The following is a 16,593-nucleotide window of genomic DNA, read 5'->3' as shown; positions in this document are numbered from 1 at the left end:
CAGATAAAATATACACTACAGTAGAGTACGAGTTTCATGTTCAAATGTGGGACTTTTTTCATTTATGTTTTGAAATTTGCTGCGGTCCAATTAAAAATTGGCCAAGGGCCACATTCGGCCCCCCAGCCAGAGTTTGGACACCCGTGCCTTACAATTATATACTTTTAAAAACATTCATACGTGCTGATGCACACATTCTCCTGTGTGGAAATAGGTTTTAAATAAGCATCTCAACATAAAACTTATACACATGCAAAGCTTATATTTATAAAGAAACATTTAGCAGTTGAGATCAGACACTACATTTTTTAATTAAATCTTATTCTGCAAATTATCTCATTTTTATTTAAGCATGATAAAAATGCAGTAAAATAGAATTTAAAACCATATTTGATCATGTCATTCTCAGTCTTTCACATTTGAGTGCTAATAAGTGCAAAATTCAACATTTTATCCTTATCCTTATCCTTATATCAGCACACACACGTTTGTGTGAGTGCTCTGTAGAGTTCCTAGATTTTGTTCCTTGCTAAGAAAAAAATCACAGATAAGACAACTTTGGTCAGTGTCAGAATCTTCTTTAAAAAAATGCTCTTACCATGCATTGAAAAGTATTCAGACCCCTCTCACTTTTTCAGTTTTGTTAATTTTGTTTTTGGCTCTAGGGAGGCAGGGGTTAGCGCTGTTGCCTCACAGCAAGAAGGTCACTGGTTCGCTTCCCGGTCAGGGTCTTTCTGTTTGCATGTTCTCCCTGTGCATGTGTGGGTTGTCTTTGGGTACTCCGGTTCCTCCCACCACCAAAAACATGCTCATTGGGTTATTGGTGACTCTAAGATGGCCGTAGGTGTGAATGTGAGCGTGCCTGGTTGTCTGTCTCAGCCCTGCGATTGACTGGCGACCAGTTCAGGATGTACCCCGCCTCTCGCCCAATGACAGCTGGGATAGGCTCCAGCATCCCAGCGACCCCGAACGGGATAAGCGGTATAGAAAATGGATGGATGATCACATGCATTGTCAGCTGTGAGGCCTTCTATAGAGAGGTGTGTGCCTTTCCAAATCGTGTCCAGTCAATTTAATTTTCCACAAGTGGACTCCCCTCAAGGTGTAGAAACATCTCAGTAAAGATCAACAGAACTGAGATAAATTTCAAGTGTTTTGCAAAGGGTCTGAATATTTATGTCAATGTGTTATTTCAGTTTTTAAAATTTTCATAGATTTGAAAAAAAGAAATCTTAAATTCTGTTTTCACTTTGTCATGATGGGGATCTTAGTGTAGATTAATGAGAATAAAGTGTTTATTATTGTTGTATTATTGTAGCATCAGACTGCAACATTACAAAATTGAAAAAGTGTAGGGGGTCTTAATACTTTCTAAAAACACTGTAATGCTTTGTGAATGAGGCCCAAGGTGTTTGCAAAATTGCAAGATCTGAAGATGTGTCAAAAATATCTGCATGTGGTACTGATTTTTGAAACAATCTACTGCATCAGACTAGTCTCCCTCATGTACTGTTTCCTGCAAAGTGCCAACCTGTCAGAGGACAATAACAGTGTGTGGAGTTAGAAGCATCAGCATTAACCCTGTTACATTTACAGTGCAATAATGCAAATAAGATCCTGGTGAATTTACTTCTTCAGGTCATTACATAAAGGGTAGCATACTATAAAATATCCCAGACTGGCAGTCATACTATTCTCCGGCACAGTAGGGAGTCGACCAGTTATCGGCCTGGCTGATTATGAGGGCCAATGTTCAGTATTTGGCTGATTGCCCTCATGTGTTTTATTCTATTAATCACTAATAAAATTAATTTATCAAAACGTACACAACTTTGGCCGTGAGGTGCGTCCTTCCCTCTGGCTCTGTTTTCTCACCATGTCCTGCCCACAACACTATCTGATTGGCCATACATCACATGTGTAATTGCTAATCAAAGCTGAGACTTATTGGTTCTAAATATCATTTATCAGTCTCATGTTCTGGTTATAATTAGTTTTCTTATTGGTTGGACCCTCCTATGCACTTTTTCTTTCTCTCTGTTTTACACATCATTCTTTTATTCTTCAGATTGTGCCGGTTGTGGAGCTGAGATTAAGCAGGGCCAGTCCCTGCTGGCGTTGGAGAAGCAGTGGCACGTCAGCTGCTTCAGATGTCGGACCTGCAACATGGTCCTCACAGGGGAGTACATCAGCAAGTGAGTGTGAACACAAACACAGCATTTCAAACCGTAAGGGCATCAATGTTTGGTAAAAAGATGCACCGTATCCCTCACATCCTGCTGCAGTTGATGTTTTTCTCTCATGTTGCAGGGATGGAGTGCCGTATTGTGAAGCCGATTACCACGCCCAGTATGGGGTGAAATGTGAGACCTGCAGCAGATACATCAGTGGAAGAGTTCTGGAGGTGAGAAGTGGATAACACAGGACAGAGTTAATGGAGATTCAGCGGCACATAATTCTGCAGCAGTACGGATGTCAGAATTGGGATTTGACTGTGCTTACTGAGTGTAATCAGCCTTATCAGGATTGAGCAGTTTATTCTTACATTTTATCCTTGCCTCCCTATAAGCCCACTGTGCTTCGGGGAGAGAGTGACTTAAGATTGCAGGAGGATAAAAATTTTGTTCTGTGTAACTAACACCAAAACAAATTCATATGCAGCGTGTGAGCACGGCCGCGCATTGATGTGTGTTTACTTTTACACAGTCTCTTCTAAAAGCTTCATCCCAGTCGAGCAGTAGGGAGAAAAAAGCTAGATTGGATCATAACAATGTGTAGGGAGCTGAGAGAAAGAGGGAGTTATAAAAAGATCAGTGGGTAAAGAGTGAAGGAAAATGAGGGAAGAAGGAGAGACACAGAAAGTAAATCCAGCAGTGATGGAAAAGCACATTTTGGTCTTTGTGTGGAGCAGTTTAAAAAGAGACAGAAGGAGTAAACAGTGGAGAGAGGAGAGCAGAGAAGCTGAGAAGATGGGTTTACAGGGGAAGTGAAGGGGAAATGATGAGGGGAGTGGGGTTAAAATGGATGAAAGTGATAAAGTGCAGATGTTATTTAAATATTTTGTGGGCTTCTGTAGAGAGGTGAGGAAAAGAGAGTAGATATGCTGCAACCTTAGCAGATGCACGCTTTGGCTGCAGGAACTAGAACCTTTAGAGGAACTGCATGTGTTTCGATTACTGGAACCAGGGTCTAAATTAGGGGGCAGTGCTGCGTTGGGGGTACTACTTTCCGAAGATGTAAGGACTTTGGGGACTAGGCCTGTGGCGCAGGAAATTTCTGACTAGTCAGAAACTTGCAGCACTCTTTTTCACCCAATACAACAGAGCTTAGCAGTGTAGTTGTAGAGGTAAATATCCCATTCATTTTCTCCTTAGGAGATTTGATTACAACTAAAAATGTTACAACCATCCAAGGTAGACTCTCAAGGAGTTACGTGAGTGTGAAACAATATTAAATGCTCCAGTAGGAGACATGTTTGTATGACATTAAGAACATCTAATTTAATTGGGATCTTTGCAAAAAATAAGCTACACAAATCTGGGCAGCAGTTGTAGTATGCAGAGTCTCTCCCATCTCAGCTGCTGAAACTTGTAACTCCTTCAGAGTGGTCATAGATGTCTTGGTGGGCTCTCTCATTTGTCTAATTCTTGCATGGTCAGTCAGTAAGTGAGAACGGCCTGACTAGGCAGATTTACACATGTGCCATATTCCTTTAATTTCTTGGTGGGGGTTGTACCTGAACTGCAGAGGATGTTCAGTGCCTTGGAATTTTTTTGTATCCATCCCGACTTGTACTCTTCCTTCACTTTTTTTTTCAAGTTGCTTGAAGTGTTATTTTGTCTCCATGGTGTAATGGTAGCCAGGAATACTGGTTGACCAGTCATTGGACCTTCCAGACACAGGTCCTTATACTACAGTCACTTAAGACACATTGAATAGGGTCATCCACTTTAAGTAGTTATGCAGTCACCTATTTTACCTTTTTTTTTTTTTTTATTTAATTGACATTATTTTGTAGAAACCTGTCTTCACTTTGGCATTAAAGAGGGTTTTTTTTGGTCAAAAATGCCAAATGATATAGACCATGATTGACTTGTAAACTCATTTAAAGGGTAAAACATCCAAGGGGATGAATACTTTTTATAGGCACTGTATGTTGAGATGTACAGCAATCTACTAACAGCAGTTATCGAAAACTGACTGAAACTCAAAAGGAATAAAATACATACGTTTTAACAAGTTAGCGTAATGCTATGGAAGAATGCACAGAAATGGCCAACTTTAGGCCGTGCTAGAGATGCAGACAATGAAGGGCTACAAAAAACCATTTAGTTCCTCAAAAGGAAGTTCCTTGAATTACATGTTACCACTACTTTTGGTTAAAATGCACCTCTACTCAAATGCACACATGGGGCCTTGTCCCTGTGCTCCTTTGCCTGTCAGGATGGCTGGTGTAAAGTGCTTTGTTCCTGCCTATCAGCCTCTCTGGGCTATTTATAGACATGGGGACATGTCAGCACTCGCTCTCTCTCTCTCTCTCTTAGTGTTTGTGTGTGCTCACACACATGACTTTCATTCTTCTCTCCGTCAGATTTTTTTTCTCCTGTCAGATAGTGATATCATAATATTTGCCTCTTTAAAATGCAGCAGGCAACAGAGTTAACCTAGAGAAAGTCAGATAGAGGAATGAAACTCTGCAGAAACACACTTTACCTAAAGAATCAGAATAACACCTGGTTTTAGCTCAGCTTTTCATCCAAGTCAAAGTTTGGTAATGTGATGGGGGTTTAGGCTTTGTTTTAGGAAAGATAAACTTAAGGAAAAGTCAGTTTTTATATCACCCTTGCATATCTCCAGGCTTTGCATTTGACTTCTACTGTAGAGATAAAGGTATTTTAGGTTTTTACACCAATCATTTCTGAGTCCAGCTAAAAGTAAGCACAGATGGTAGCTCTATGTTAGCCTTGTTGGTTAATGACAAGGGAATCTGCAACTTTAGCATCCTGCTGACGGACTTAATCACCCTGCATATTCATCAGTGCACCATGCTTTGATATCTAAAGCATGTGTATATGTAAAGCCAGCTTCAGGGAGTATATTTAAACTGTACTACTTACTTGTGCCCTACAAAAAGGATCAGCACTCAGAGAACAAATTTCTAACCCATTTTTATTTGCCTTAACTGTGCAGACTGATGGATCACAAATAGTGATTTTGTGACTGTTGAGGGGTCATCAGAGTGACTCAGTGACTGTTGCCCAATCTGGTGACCAATCAACAGTCACTGAGTCACTCTGATGACCAATTAACAGTCACTGAGTCACTCTGATGACCAATCAACAGTCACTGAGCCACTCTGATGACCAATTAACAGTCACTGAGTCACTCTGATGACCAATCAACAGTCACTGAGCCACTCTGATGACCAATCAACATTCACTGAGTCACTCTGATGACTAATCAACAGTCACTGAGTCACTCTGATGACCAATTAACAGTCACTGAGTCACTCTGATGACCAATTAACAGTTACTGAGTCACTCTGATGACCACTCAACAGTTACTGAATCACACTGGTGACCAATCAACAGTCACTGAGTCACTCTGATGAACAATCAACAGTCACTGAGTCACTCTGATGACCAATTAACAGTTACTGAGTCACTCTGATGACCAATTAACAGTTACTGAGTCCCTCTGGTGACCAATCATCAGTCAATGAGTCACTCTGTTGATCCCTCAACAGTCACAGAGTCCCTCTGATGACCAATCATCAGTCACTGAGTCAGTCTGGTGACCAAACAACAGTCACTGAGTCACTCTGGTGACCAATCATCAGTCACTGAGTCACTCTGGTGACCAAACAACAGTCACTGTGATGACCAATCAACAGTCACTGAGAACGAGGAAAACAGAACTCCATTTAATGGGCACCTTAGCCCTGCTTAATGTTAAATACACTCAATGTGTTAAGCCTCACCTCATATGCACATTTGCACTCAATCTATTAACTGTAACTCAAATCCCTGCAGTAAAATGCTTTTCTCAGTGACCTCCCGCTCAACAGGATTTCTGATCATAAAAACTGAACATGTTTGATATTTATGTTTCCAAATCAAAGCAGCTCCTCACTTTCTTAGCAGTTCAAAGAAGGGGAGTTCTTACGATCCCGCTTAACACACCACAGGAAAATCTAGCAAAATAAACTTTAGAACCTTCAGATGAACAGGCCTCTGCTGACTTAAGTTGGGAGGGGGGAATCAGGCCCAAAATCTGCATGGTTATCTTGTAGTTTGATCCCCACTTAACCTCTTGTATGTTGAATGACAACAATTGAAAAAATTTTTAGCTCTGTATATTTTGTTTTCTGTGTCATAGCTCAACGTAGAGGTGTTGGAGTACAACTTTGAGAAATTTGATTTAGCATGACGTTAGTCAAAGTAACTCAATAATTTGGCTTTTTTCTAGCTCCATGTCAACAAACAGACTGTGGTTATAATTTCTTTTACGACCATGTTTCTCTCCCTTAATGAAAAGCCTGACTAATTTGTTGGTGTTCATTAGTTTTTTTCCTCAGAGCAACAGCAGCTACCTCAGCCTGACTTTTCAAAGTCAAGGTTGTTTAATGAGGAGTTTCAGGTTAAACAGAGGAAGTAAGAAATATAAAAACAGCAAGCAGAAGAAAAGGGTCATAAATCCCCCTTTCTTTAGTTTCACTTCTTTCTTCCTCCTTCCTTCTTTGGCGTCTCGGTTCAACAATAAATATAGCAGCCTATTAATGCCACCAGAGAGAATGGGGAGCCTCATTAGAAACGGTAACAGCAGCTGTTTAACTGATACCTCAGTAACACAGACGGTAAATGCTCTACTGCTTGGAAAGCGCACAACTGAAAGGCTGCATCCTCTGCTGGCTTCCCATACTAAGAAACCTGAGACAGACAGGCAAAGAGAGACTGCTTTAAACACAGCTTGGATATGATAAAGACGCAGACTGCACATAGAAGAGAGAGTGTAAAACTGAGTTTCCAACAAGCAGTCTGGTTCAGTTAAATTCAGCTAGGTGCACAATTATTTGCATTTCCACTGTCAAAAGTTGGGAAAAGTACCAAAATAAGTAATCCACTCTGTCCTACGTTTTTTTTGTGCCTTACTGCTGGAATACCAAGCATACTTATCCAATCTAAAGATTGGAGCTGGACTCAGTCCAGTGACAATATTAATGGCTACCTGTAAAAAGTATTCACCTCCTTGGATGTTATACCCATTTATCGATTTTCTATATTGATCATATTGAATATAATTTGGCTTTTTTGAGATAAAATATTATAAGAAACCCTCTTAAATCTCAAAGTAAAAGCAGGCTTTTACAAAGTACTGTCGATAACATAAAATTATGTAATGTAAAATAAGTGACTCCATAGATATTCAGCCCCAGTCAGTATTTAGTAGATGCACCTTTGGCTGCAATCACAGCACTGAGTCTGTGTGGATAGGTCTCAATCAGGCTAGTTCATCTGGACACTGCAGTTTTACTCCATCTTTCTTTGCAAAACTGCTCAAGCTTTGCCAGAATGCACAAGGATCTGGCCTTAACAGCCCTTTTCAAGTCCAGCCACAAACACTCTATTGGATTGAGGTTTGGGATTTGACTCAGCCACTCTAGAGCATTCACTTTGTTGCCTTCAAACCCTTTCTGTGTCGCTTTCGCTGCATGCTTCGGGCCATTGTCTTGCTGAAAAATACATCTCCTCCCAAGCCATAGTTCTCTTGCAGACAAAGATTGTCCTCCAGGGTTTTACTATATTTTGCAGTCATTTTACCCTTTACCTTTACAAGCCTTCCAGGGCAGAGAAGCATCCCCACAGCATGATGCTGCCACCACCGTGCTTCACAGTGGGGATGGTGTGTTTTTAGTGATGTGCAGTGGAGTCTCCAACATGTCTTTGGCAAACTTTAGTCAAGGTTTAATGAGTTTTCTTCAATACTGGCTTTCTCTTTGCCACTCTTCCATAAAGCACTGAATGGTGAAGAACTGGGCAGAAGTTATTGTATGCTGGTTCTCTCCCATCTCAGCTGCTGAAGCTTGTAACTTTGTCAGAGTAGTCATAGGTGTCTTGGTGGCCGGTCTCATGATGTATGTAACTGAACTCTGGAGGATTTTTTTTTGTATCCATCCCCTGACTTAAACTTTTCAGTAATATTTTCTTTATGGGTTAGGTTCTTTTTAATCTTTTCTCTGAGTTGCTTGGACTGTTCTTTTGTCTTCATGGTGTAATGATAGCCAGGAATACTTATTAACCAGTGACTGGACCTTCCAGACACAGGTGTCTTTCCACTATGATCACGTGAGACATTCACTGCATTGAGGTGATCCCCATTTCACTGACTCTGAGACTACTAGTACTACGGGCTGGACCCCTAAAGACTTGACATTAAAGACAGTTTCTTTTGGTCAAACAAAAGCCAAATTATATAAATTGGTCAATATAAATTATATTGACCAACAAAAGGCTCATCCTTTTGATAGACATTAAAAAGACAAAATACTACCAAATAAAGAGGTGTTTAGGATCCCAAATATGGTCTCTTCTCACAGAGCTGAGCCAAATAATCCAGATCTCCATAAAGAGCCAGAAGTCCCATCACTCAAAACTAGGCTGGACTGACACTGACTGGAGAAACACAAGTAAGATTAGGGTTTTTGTACCAAACCAGACTGCCTGATGCAACATACCAAAAGAGGCTGTATTTCCTGTAGATGACATTAAAAATTCCAGCTGAGAATGTCAGAGCATACTCATACACATGCTGGGTGTGTTCAGGTGAAACAGACGTGGCTATAAATAGAAATTCTCTGATGGTATGTCAGTAAGGTGACAGGATGGGACCACGCCTCGGCTGTGTGCTTCATGTGTCTGCTCCACCAGCACCACGTGTATTTGTATGCTTTCCCTGGAGGCGCCCCAGTGTCCAAGGACATGTGTCGCACTCTTGTGTCCTTCACTTACATGGCTCCCTCTGCACTGCTCACATGCTTATATACTCAATTTTCCTCATAAGAGGGACTACAGGGAGCTTTGCTCTAATTATAGCTTGCAGCAGGATGTGTGGTGGCCATCATGTGATCGCTGAACAGGCTATGCAATGATCTCTTAATGGAGTCTGAGGCCACTGCTGGTCAGGTGATACACAGTTTGAAACATAAGGAGGTAATGACCTGCTCAAGGTGGGGGCACTATTTGTAGATTAGCCCACCCTGTGTGAAGCTGTTCATGATGATAATTTATGTTCAGTCACACCTTCTCTCCTCTTCTTCTTCTTCTTCTTCTTCTTCTTTTCACAGGCCGGAGGAAAACACTACCACCCAACCTGTGCTCGGTGCTCTCGTTGTAACCTGATGTTCAAAGAAGGCGAGGAAATGTACCTGACAGGTGAAACTTGATGCCAATCCACTGATTCACTCACACATTTAGAGTCCATGCCCATGCAAATGAATGCATGGCACGTGGAAACACCTGTTCTGTCTTCTCTTGTCTTCCTCAGGATGTGAGGTGTGGCACCCATTATGCAAGCAGGCAGCGAGGGCGGAGAGGAGACTAAGGGTGAGATAAAGTTTGAAATGAAAACATTCAAAGAAAATGAAAATCTATAATTTCATCACTGTGAATCTTCTCTCCTTCTACTTGTTTTATTTCCTTTGTGTGTTGGTGCCTCACAGCACAGACGCCTGTCAGAGGCGTCCATCTCTCCACCCGGCTCCTCCATAGGCTCTCCCAATAGAGTAATATGTGTGAGTAAGCCATAACTTTAAATCTTTTTGTCACTTTTAGCTGCCACTTTCGCCAAATGCACCCTAAAAGCACAACTGCTACCACTAAAACACAAGCACTCCCCAGAAGCTTGAATGATTCAGCACCAACCAGATAGGCTGCTCACTCCCTCGGCCTGTTCACTTGTCTGTTTCACAACCTCTTTTTTCATTAGTAATGTGGCAGGAATAGAAGAGCCAGTAGGATGATATCTGCCTGTGAAATATATAAGTGCTTTTATCTGAGATGAACATCTTTGAAGGGTGAATTGCAAATCAGAGGAAAAATCTGAGATTAAAACTGAACATAACCTGAATTAAACCTGCAGCACCAGCCTCTTGGGTTCAGGAATGTTAATGTAATATTGTCAGTATGTTTAGAGCTTAAGTATGAAACAGGAGCACACTGGTAGGCTAGGCTCTCCATATCCAATAGCGAAGCTTATCAGCCAACTAACAAGTCATGTTAAAATAAAAATAACAGCATACAAATTAAATGTTGTTAAATAAAACTAAAAAAAAATCATGTATTAATAATGAGCATATGCTTATGGTTGTTTAAAGTCCCTGTAATTTTAGCTTTGTTGTATGACAGGCCACTGTGTCATGAACTACCAGGCCAAATTTCAGTAATGAAAAACATCTTTAACTTTATAAAAATTAAGCTTCAAATCATAAACAAAAGGGGCAGTAAAATCTGCTCTAAAATGGCGTGGGCATGTCTGTTAAATGAATGGAAGCCATGTCCACTTACAAGATCCAGAGCACAGCTACCTGGCTCTGTTCCAGAGCAGAGACAGAAGTTAGATTAAATTTACTGTTTTCTGGCACAAATCTCTCTGTTATGAGACTTTTAATGACCTGAAGGCCATTGTGGCTGATAGATTTGGGAAATTTACATCACAATGAACAGAAACACAGCATGTAGCTGGCTGTTAACACTCAGTGAAGGCAGCGACACTGTGCTGAGATGAACTGCTAAGTGGTTTTGAATCTTTGTTGCGTTAGGGGGCCGGTATAACTCCCACCAAGACCGGTGATATCATGGGCTTCTATATTTGTCCTTCTCAAAAAAAAAAAAAAAAAAAGAAAAAACAGGCCGGGAAAGAAGTAAACGACTTTCTAACAGTCTAAATCAAAAATCGCACACAGATCTCAATGTTTACACCTGTTTACAGCAACTTTATTCCAACAAATTTAGCATGTTAAGACACAAAGTTTGGATTTCCCACTTAACAGGGACTTAAAATTTACTGTACAGACCAGCAGTTGCACCAACTTTCAGCCATTGGTCTTTTTTTGCTTTAAAGGTCATACAGAATTACCAACTACTACTTAACTGCTACTTTTATACACTTAAATACAATTTGAATGTAAGCATTAAATGTGTTCCAATACAAACGTACTAATGTCAACAATCAGCTCTCTATTACTGGTGTAAATGTAGACTCTAAATCTTGTTTAAACATATAATTTACAAAGCATTTATTCCTGAGTCACTTTTAGGCTGAAATTTGTCCTTAAGAAACAGGGTATCCATAAAAAAGTCAAAGCATATGAATTGCTTTAGGTCAAAAAAGAAAAGAAAAAATCTTATTATTGCACCAGCTCAACATGATGACTTCAGGATGATCCTCCTAAGGGTTTTGGCCCTGGGCTTTCTACTTTTCACAATCCCTTCTGTGGTTGGTATTCTGCAGGTATTTCTTTGAAGGAAACAGCATGCCGTCAACAAAAAAAAAAAAAAAAAAAAAAAATTAAAAAAAAAAAAAAATATATATATATATATATATATATATATATATTTACTCATAGCCTAGTCCAAAAAAAGTTGAGATATTGTGTAAAATGTAAATGAAAGCAGTGAAATGTGATTTGCAAAACATTAAACCTATACACAGTTGAACACAGCACAAAGACAAGATATTTAATGTTCAAACTGATAGACCTTATTGTTAACATGCTTAAAAAAAAAAAAAAGTAATAATAATATACACATTCAGAATTTTTCACCTGCAACACATTCAAAAAAAGTTGGGACAGAGGCAAGCAAAGACTGGGAAAGTTGTGGATTGCTCAAAAACATCTGAACATCCCACTAAGCAGGTTAATTGTAAACAGGTGATAGTGCCATGATTTGATTTAAAAAGAGTATTTATGAAAGGCACAGAGAACAAGCAAAAGACAGCATGGACAAATAGTCCAACAGTTTATGAACAACATTCCTAGACATGCAACTGCAAGGAGTTTAGAGATTTCACGATATACAGTTCATGATATCATTAAAAGTTTCCGACAATCTTGAGAAATCTCTGCACCTCTGTGGCAAGGCCAAAAAGAAGACATCGGATGTCTGTTCATTTGTATCCCTCAGGCAGCAGGGCATTAAAATTTGGCATCATTCTGAGCATGCCTGATTTCTCTGGGCTTCAGAAATGGACTGACCTAGAGTGGAAAAGTATGCTGTGGTCTGACTTGTCCACATTCAGAGGTTTTTGCGGAAATTAGTCCTGATTGCTACCAATGCAAAGTTCAAGCCACCATTTGTGATGGTATGTGGGTGTTTTAGTGCCCGTTGCATGGATAACTTGCACATCTGTGGAGACATCATTAATTCTGAGAGGTTTATAGAGGTTTTGGAACATATGCTTCCACCCAGATGACTTCTTTGACAGGGACGCCCCTGCTTTTTTCAACAAGACAATGCCAAGCCACATTATGCATGAGTTACAGCACCGTGGCCTCTTGAGCAACTTAAGATGTACATCAAGTAAGAATGGGAAAGACTCTGTTGTTCAATACTGCACATCTTTGGTCCCCAGTTGCTTGCAGTGTTGTTGGAAGAAAATATGATATAACACAGTGGTAAACATGCCTCTGTCCCAGCTTTTGTGGAGCATGTTGTAGGCATTAAATTCAGGATGAGTGTAATCAACAAACCCTAGACATTTTAATGTGCAAATCACCAAATAACAGAGTTCTTGTTTTCAAAAACAGCCAACATGTTCAGACATCTGTAAAGACTTTAATAGACTAGTTAGGTAAAATACAAAGTTAGTTCAAAGGCAGCCACTCTGTGCATTTCAAAGTGGGACCAGTTCCATTCAGCTTTAGCATGATTTGGATCAGCATCCTACTGTTCTGCTTGGCAGTCTGCTGAGTGTTGCTGCATGCAGCTGTATTAGCATGTCAAGGGTTGTCTGCATGCATGCAGGAGTCACCGCTCCCTGCTCAGCCCTGCCCCACCCTGCTCTCGTCCCATAATCAATGACCTTTCTGTTTAAGGTGATGGATGAGGCAGAAGTGCAGTGTAAGCATGCTTCTTGTCCATACTGTCTCTCTCTCCTGCTCCTCTGCTCTTATTCTCACACATGCTGGGCTCCTGAAGGTCAACAACTTACACCGCTGTCAGGATGTGTGGCGTACACGTGTAGTTTTGATGAGCACACGCACGTATGTGCATGTACAGGCTAGTGTGTTTGCTTCATCAGCTCTTTCTCTTACTGCTGTATGATCTGCTTGCTTTGCTCGAGGACTTTTCATTCTACTTTGTTTCTGTGTACCATCCTTGTGTTTGATGTCGGGTCTTGTTGCTGTTGTCTTTGGTGGGTGTATGTGTGTTTGTCCTCTTTCCAGGCCAGAGTGCAGAATGAGATCCTAGATTATAAGGACCTAGCTGCCCTGCCAAAGGTCAAGGCCATATACGAGGTCCAGCAGCCAGACCTCATATCCTCCTCATACCAGCCGTACTACAGATACACATCTGATGACAGGCTAGACTCATACAGCTATGGGGAGGTACTTCTGCGACACACTCCAGGCCAGACTGAGGATTAAACTCATCAGGAGAAACCCTTATTTTATTTTAATTGTAGAAGAGTTGTATTGACAAGTTATGTGCTTTGTCAATACAACTCGGTCATGTAGTATTTGTAAGGCTCATTATTTTCATTTTGTCATTGGCACTGTATTAAGTTGGCATAATGTGATCAAAAGATTTTAAATTTAAATAAATAAATTTGGGTATTAGGACATTGCTTTTGGAGCTTAAGCTCAGTGCAGCACCAAGGGAGTTTGACGAATAAATTTTCCCCTCACTTTTTTGTTGCTGCAGGCAGTTATTAAGCTTCTAAGATCATAAGAAGTATTTATTTAACACAGAGTTTTGGTCCACAACCAAAGTTTGTCTAAAGAGAATCCTGCATGTTAGGACATACTGACCTCATTGGATTAATACTGGTGTTTCATACATGTACGTTGCCCAAGGAAAAACTCTAGATTTCCTTTTTAAAGCTGTTTTCTCAGTGTATTTCCACACTGAGTGTGCCATAACAAAGTTAACTGATTAATTTGGCTTTGTTTGGACAAAGAAAATTACAAAACACTCTTTAATGTCAAAGTGAAAACAGATTTCAACAAAGTGATGCTAATTGAAAAATATGTTATGTAAAATAAGTAACGACATAAATACTCAACCCCTTTAAGGTGACTGACCTAATTCAACAGCAGTCCAGCCAACTGGTGCCAGTTGTCTCACAATTACTGAGATGGGGATCACCTGAGTGCATTGAATGTGTCTCAACTGACTGTAATATAAAGACACCTGTGTCTGGAAGGTCCAGTCACTGGTTAATCAGTATTCCTGGCTACCATTAAACCATGGAGACAAAAGAACACTCCATGCAACTCAGAGAAAAGGTTACTGAAAAGTATAAGTCAGGGGATGGATATGAAACATTTCCAAGGCACTGAACATTCCCCAGAGTTCAGTTGAATCCATCATCATGAGATTGGAAAAACTCTGCATACAACTGTGGTATTCAGTCAAAGATTTATGGCAGAGTGGAAAATAGAGAGCCACTGTTGAAGAAAACTCATTAAATCTTGACTAGAGTTTGCCAGATGGCATATAGGAGAACCTGTGGTCAAGTCAAATAAATTTCTTAGGTGGTACTTTTGGCCATCAGACAAGACACTATATTTGGCATACACCAAACACCAAATATCACCATAAACACACCTGTGAAGCATGTTGGTGGCAGCATCATTCTGTGGGGATACTGCTCAGCAGCTGGCCTTGAAATGCTCATAAAGGTAGAGGGTTAATTAATTCCGGCAAAACATGACAATCCTGGAGTACTATCTTATTCAGTCTACAAGAGAACTACAGCTTGGGAGAAGATTTATTTTCCAGTAAGACAATGACCCAAAGCATACAGTGAAAGTTACACAAAAAGGTTTAAAGACAACAAGGTGAATGTTCTGGTGTGGCTGAGTTAAAGCCTAGATCACAATCCAATAGGGAATTTGTAGCTGGACTTGAAAGGGCTGTTGGCACCAGATCCTTGTGCAACCTGACAGAGCTTGAGCAGTTTTGCAAGGAAGAATGGAGTAAAACTGCAGTGTCCAGATGAACTAGCCTGATTGAAACCTATCCACACAGACTCAGTGCTGTGATTGCAGCCAAAGGTGCTTCTGCTAAATACTGACTTGACAGGAGGGAATATTTATGCAGTCACTTATTTTACATTACATATTTTTGTTTAATTGACAATAATTTGTAGAAATCTGTTTTCACTTTGATATTGAAGATATTTTTTGATTTTTTTGTCCAAAAAGCCAAATTCTATTGACCATGATTGATTTGTAAAATCATTAAAGAAGTAAAACTTCCAAGGCATTACAGGCATTGTATAAATCCTATCTGGTTGACTCCAGGAGGATAACACTAGTCTTTATGGAATAAGCTAATAAAGTGAATACACCTCAGTATGCAGTGCTCATCTAGCCAAAAGGTAAATCTGGCTTAGAAAGATCTATACATTTGATTATTCTACTTTTTTAAACCACTAAGAATCATGTTGTCCTGCTCACTTTTATCCTAGGTTTGCAAAGTAAAACTGGGCAGAATCCCTCAGATCCACATACAGGCTTCTAAGGATTCAAGAAATTCAAGATGTGATCAAATCTTGATGGATTCATTTAGAACATTGGTGAATTTGATGTCAAAATGAAATAAATAAAAAAAAAAATAATGAGCCCTAAATATATATGTTTAATTTATAGATATTGCCTCCTGGTACATGTCTTATAACTGCACCATACAGAAAGGTGTAATTTCAGAAATGGACTTATTATGTTTGTTTTAAGGGTAATTACAAGCAGTGAGATTAACAATAGTACTCATATATCTACTTTTTCAGTATGAAGTTTTTTATTTCGCTTTTTATTACATCTAGTAACAGCCATCTCTTTTTTGATATCCCAAATGTCTGACTATTTCTGTAACTGTTTTCAAAACAAACTGACTGCTGGTCATTAAGCCATCCGGTGAAGAAAAGACAAAAAAAATGAACCACAGCATATATTGAAGTTTGGAGATTGTCCAGTAGGGGTGTAACAATACACAACAGTTTTGGTTTGGTTCAGTTATGTACGATTTTGGTACAGTACATGTAATGAACGCAACACATTAATACAGAATTAACCTAAAAACACATCTGGGATGGTGGTATAGATGTCCATCTATCAGTCTGCATATGCCTGTACAGTACCAGTAGAAACGTGTATCTTTATACCCCTACTGTCTGGTAATCTCTCGTGGTTTTGTAAACAAATGATGTATGAAATATTCTTGGGTCTTTCTGTCCGTGTTTCAGTATAAAAAATAACTCTTCTTTCTCTGCTCGTTCTTCAGTCTCTTGGGACCCTCTCCCCCTATTCTCAGGTGAGCATTCTTTCCCCGCGCTGGAACACGATACACTTAGGACGAGTTTAAACAAGCC

General features: G+C 39.9%; 1 protein-coding gene across 4 annotated transcripts in view; it reads left to right on the top strand.

The window, feature by feature from the left end:
• The window catches only part of ablim3 (actin binding LIM protein family, member 3), a 94,784-nt gene that overhangs the window by 58,659 nt on the left and 19,532 nt on the right, over positions 1-16,593 (top strand). For 2 of the 4 annotated variants that reach the window (XM_041797558.1, XM_041797557.1), the window contains exons 5-11: positions 2,069-2,195; positions 2,311-2,404; positions 9,344-9,431; positions 9,544-9,602; positions 9,719-9,790; positions 13,445-13,606; positions 16,506-16,535. In XM_041797558.1, the coding sequence (XP_041653492.1) occupies positions 2,069-2,195; positions 2,311-2,404; positions 9,344-9,431; positions 9,544-9,602; positions 9,719-9,790; positions 13,445-13,606; positions 16,506-16,535 (632 nt within the window). The remainder of the gene's footprint in view (positions 1-2,068; positions 2,196-2,310; positions 2,405-9,343; positions 9,432-9,543; positions 9,603-9,718; positions 9,791-13,444; positions 13,607-16,505; positions 16,536-16,593) is intronic. The other 2 variants (XM_041797556.1, XM_041797555.1) reach the window with 1 other exon arrangement.

The sequence above is a fragment of the Cheilinus undulatus genome, linkage group 10 (genome assembly GCF_018320785.1).
Source record: "Cheilinus undulatus linkage group 10, ASM1832078v1, whole genome shotgun sequence".
Taxonomy (NCBI): Eukaryota; Metazoa; Chordata; class Actinopteri; order Labriformes; family Labridae; genus Cheilinus; species Cheilinus undulatus.
Note: the sequence above shows the minus strand (reverse complement) of the source record. Positions and strands in the feature narration are given on the sequence as shown.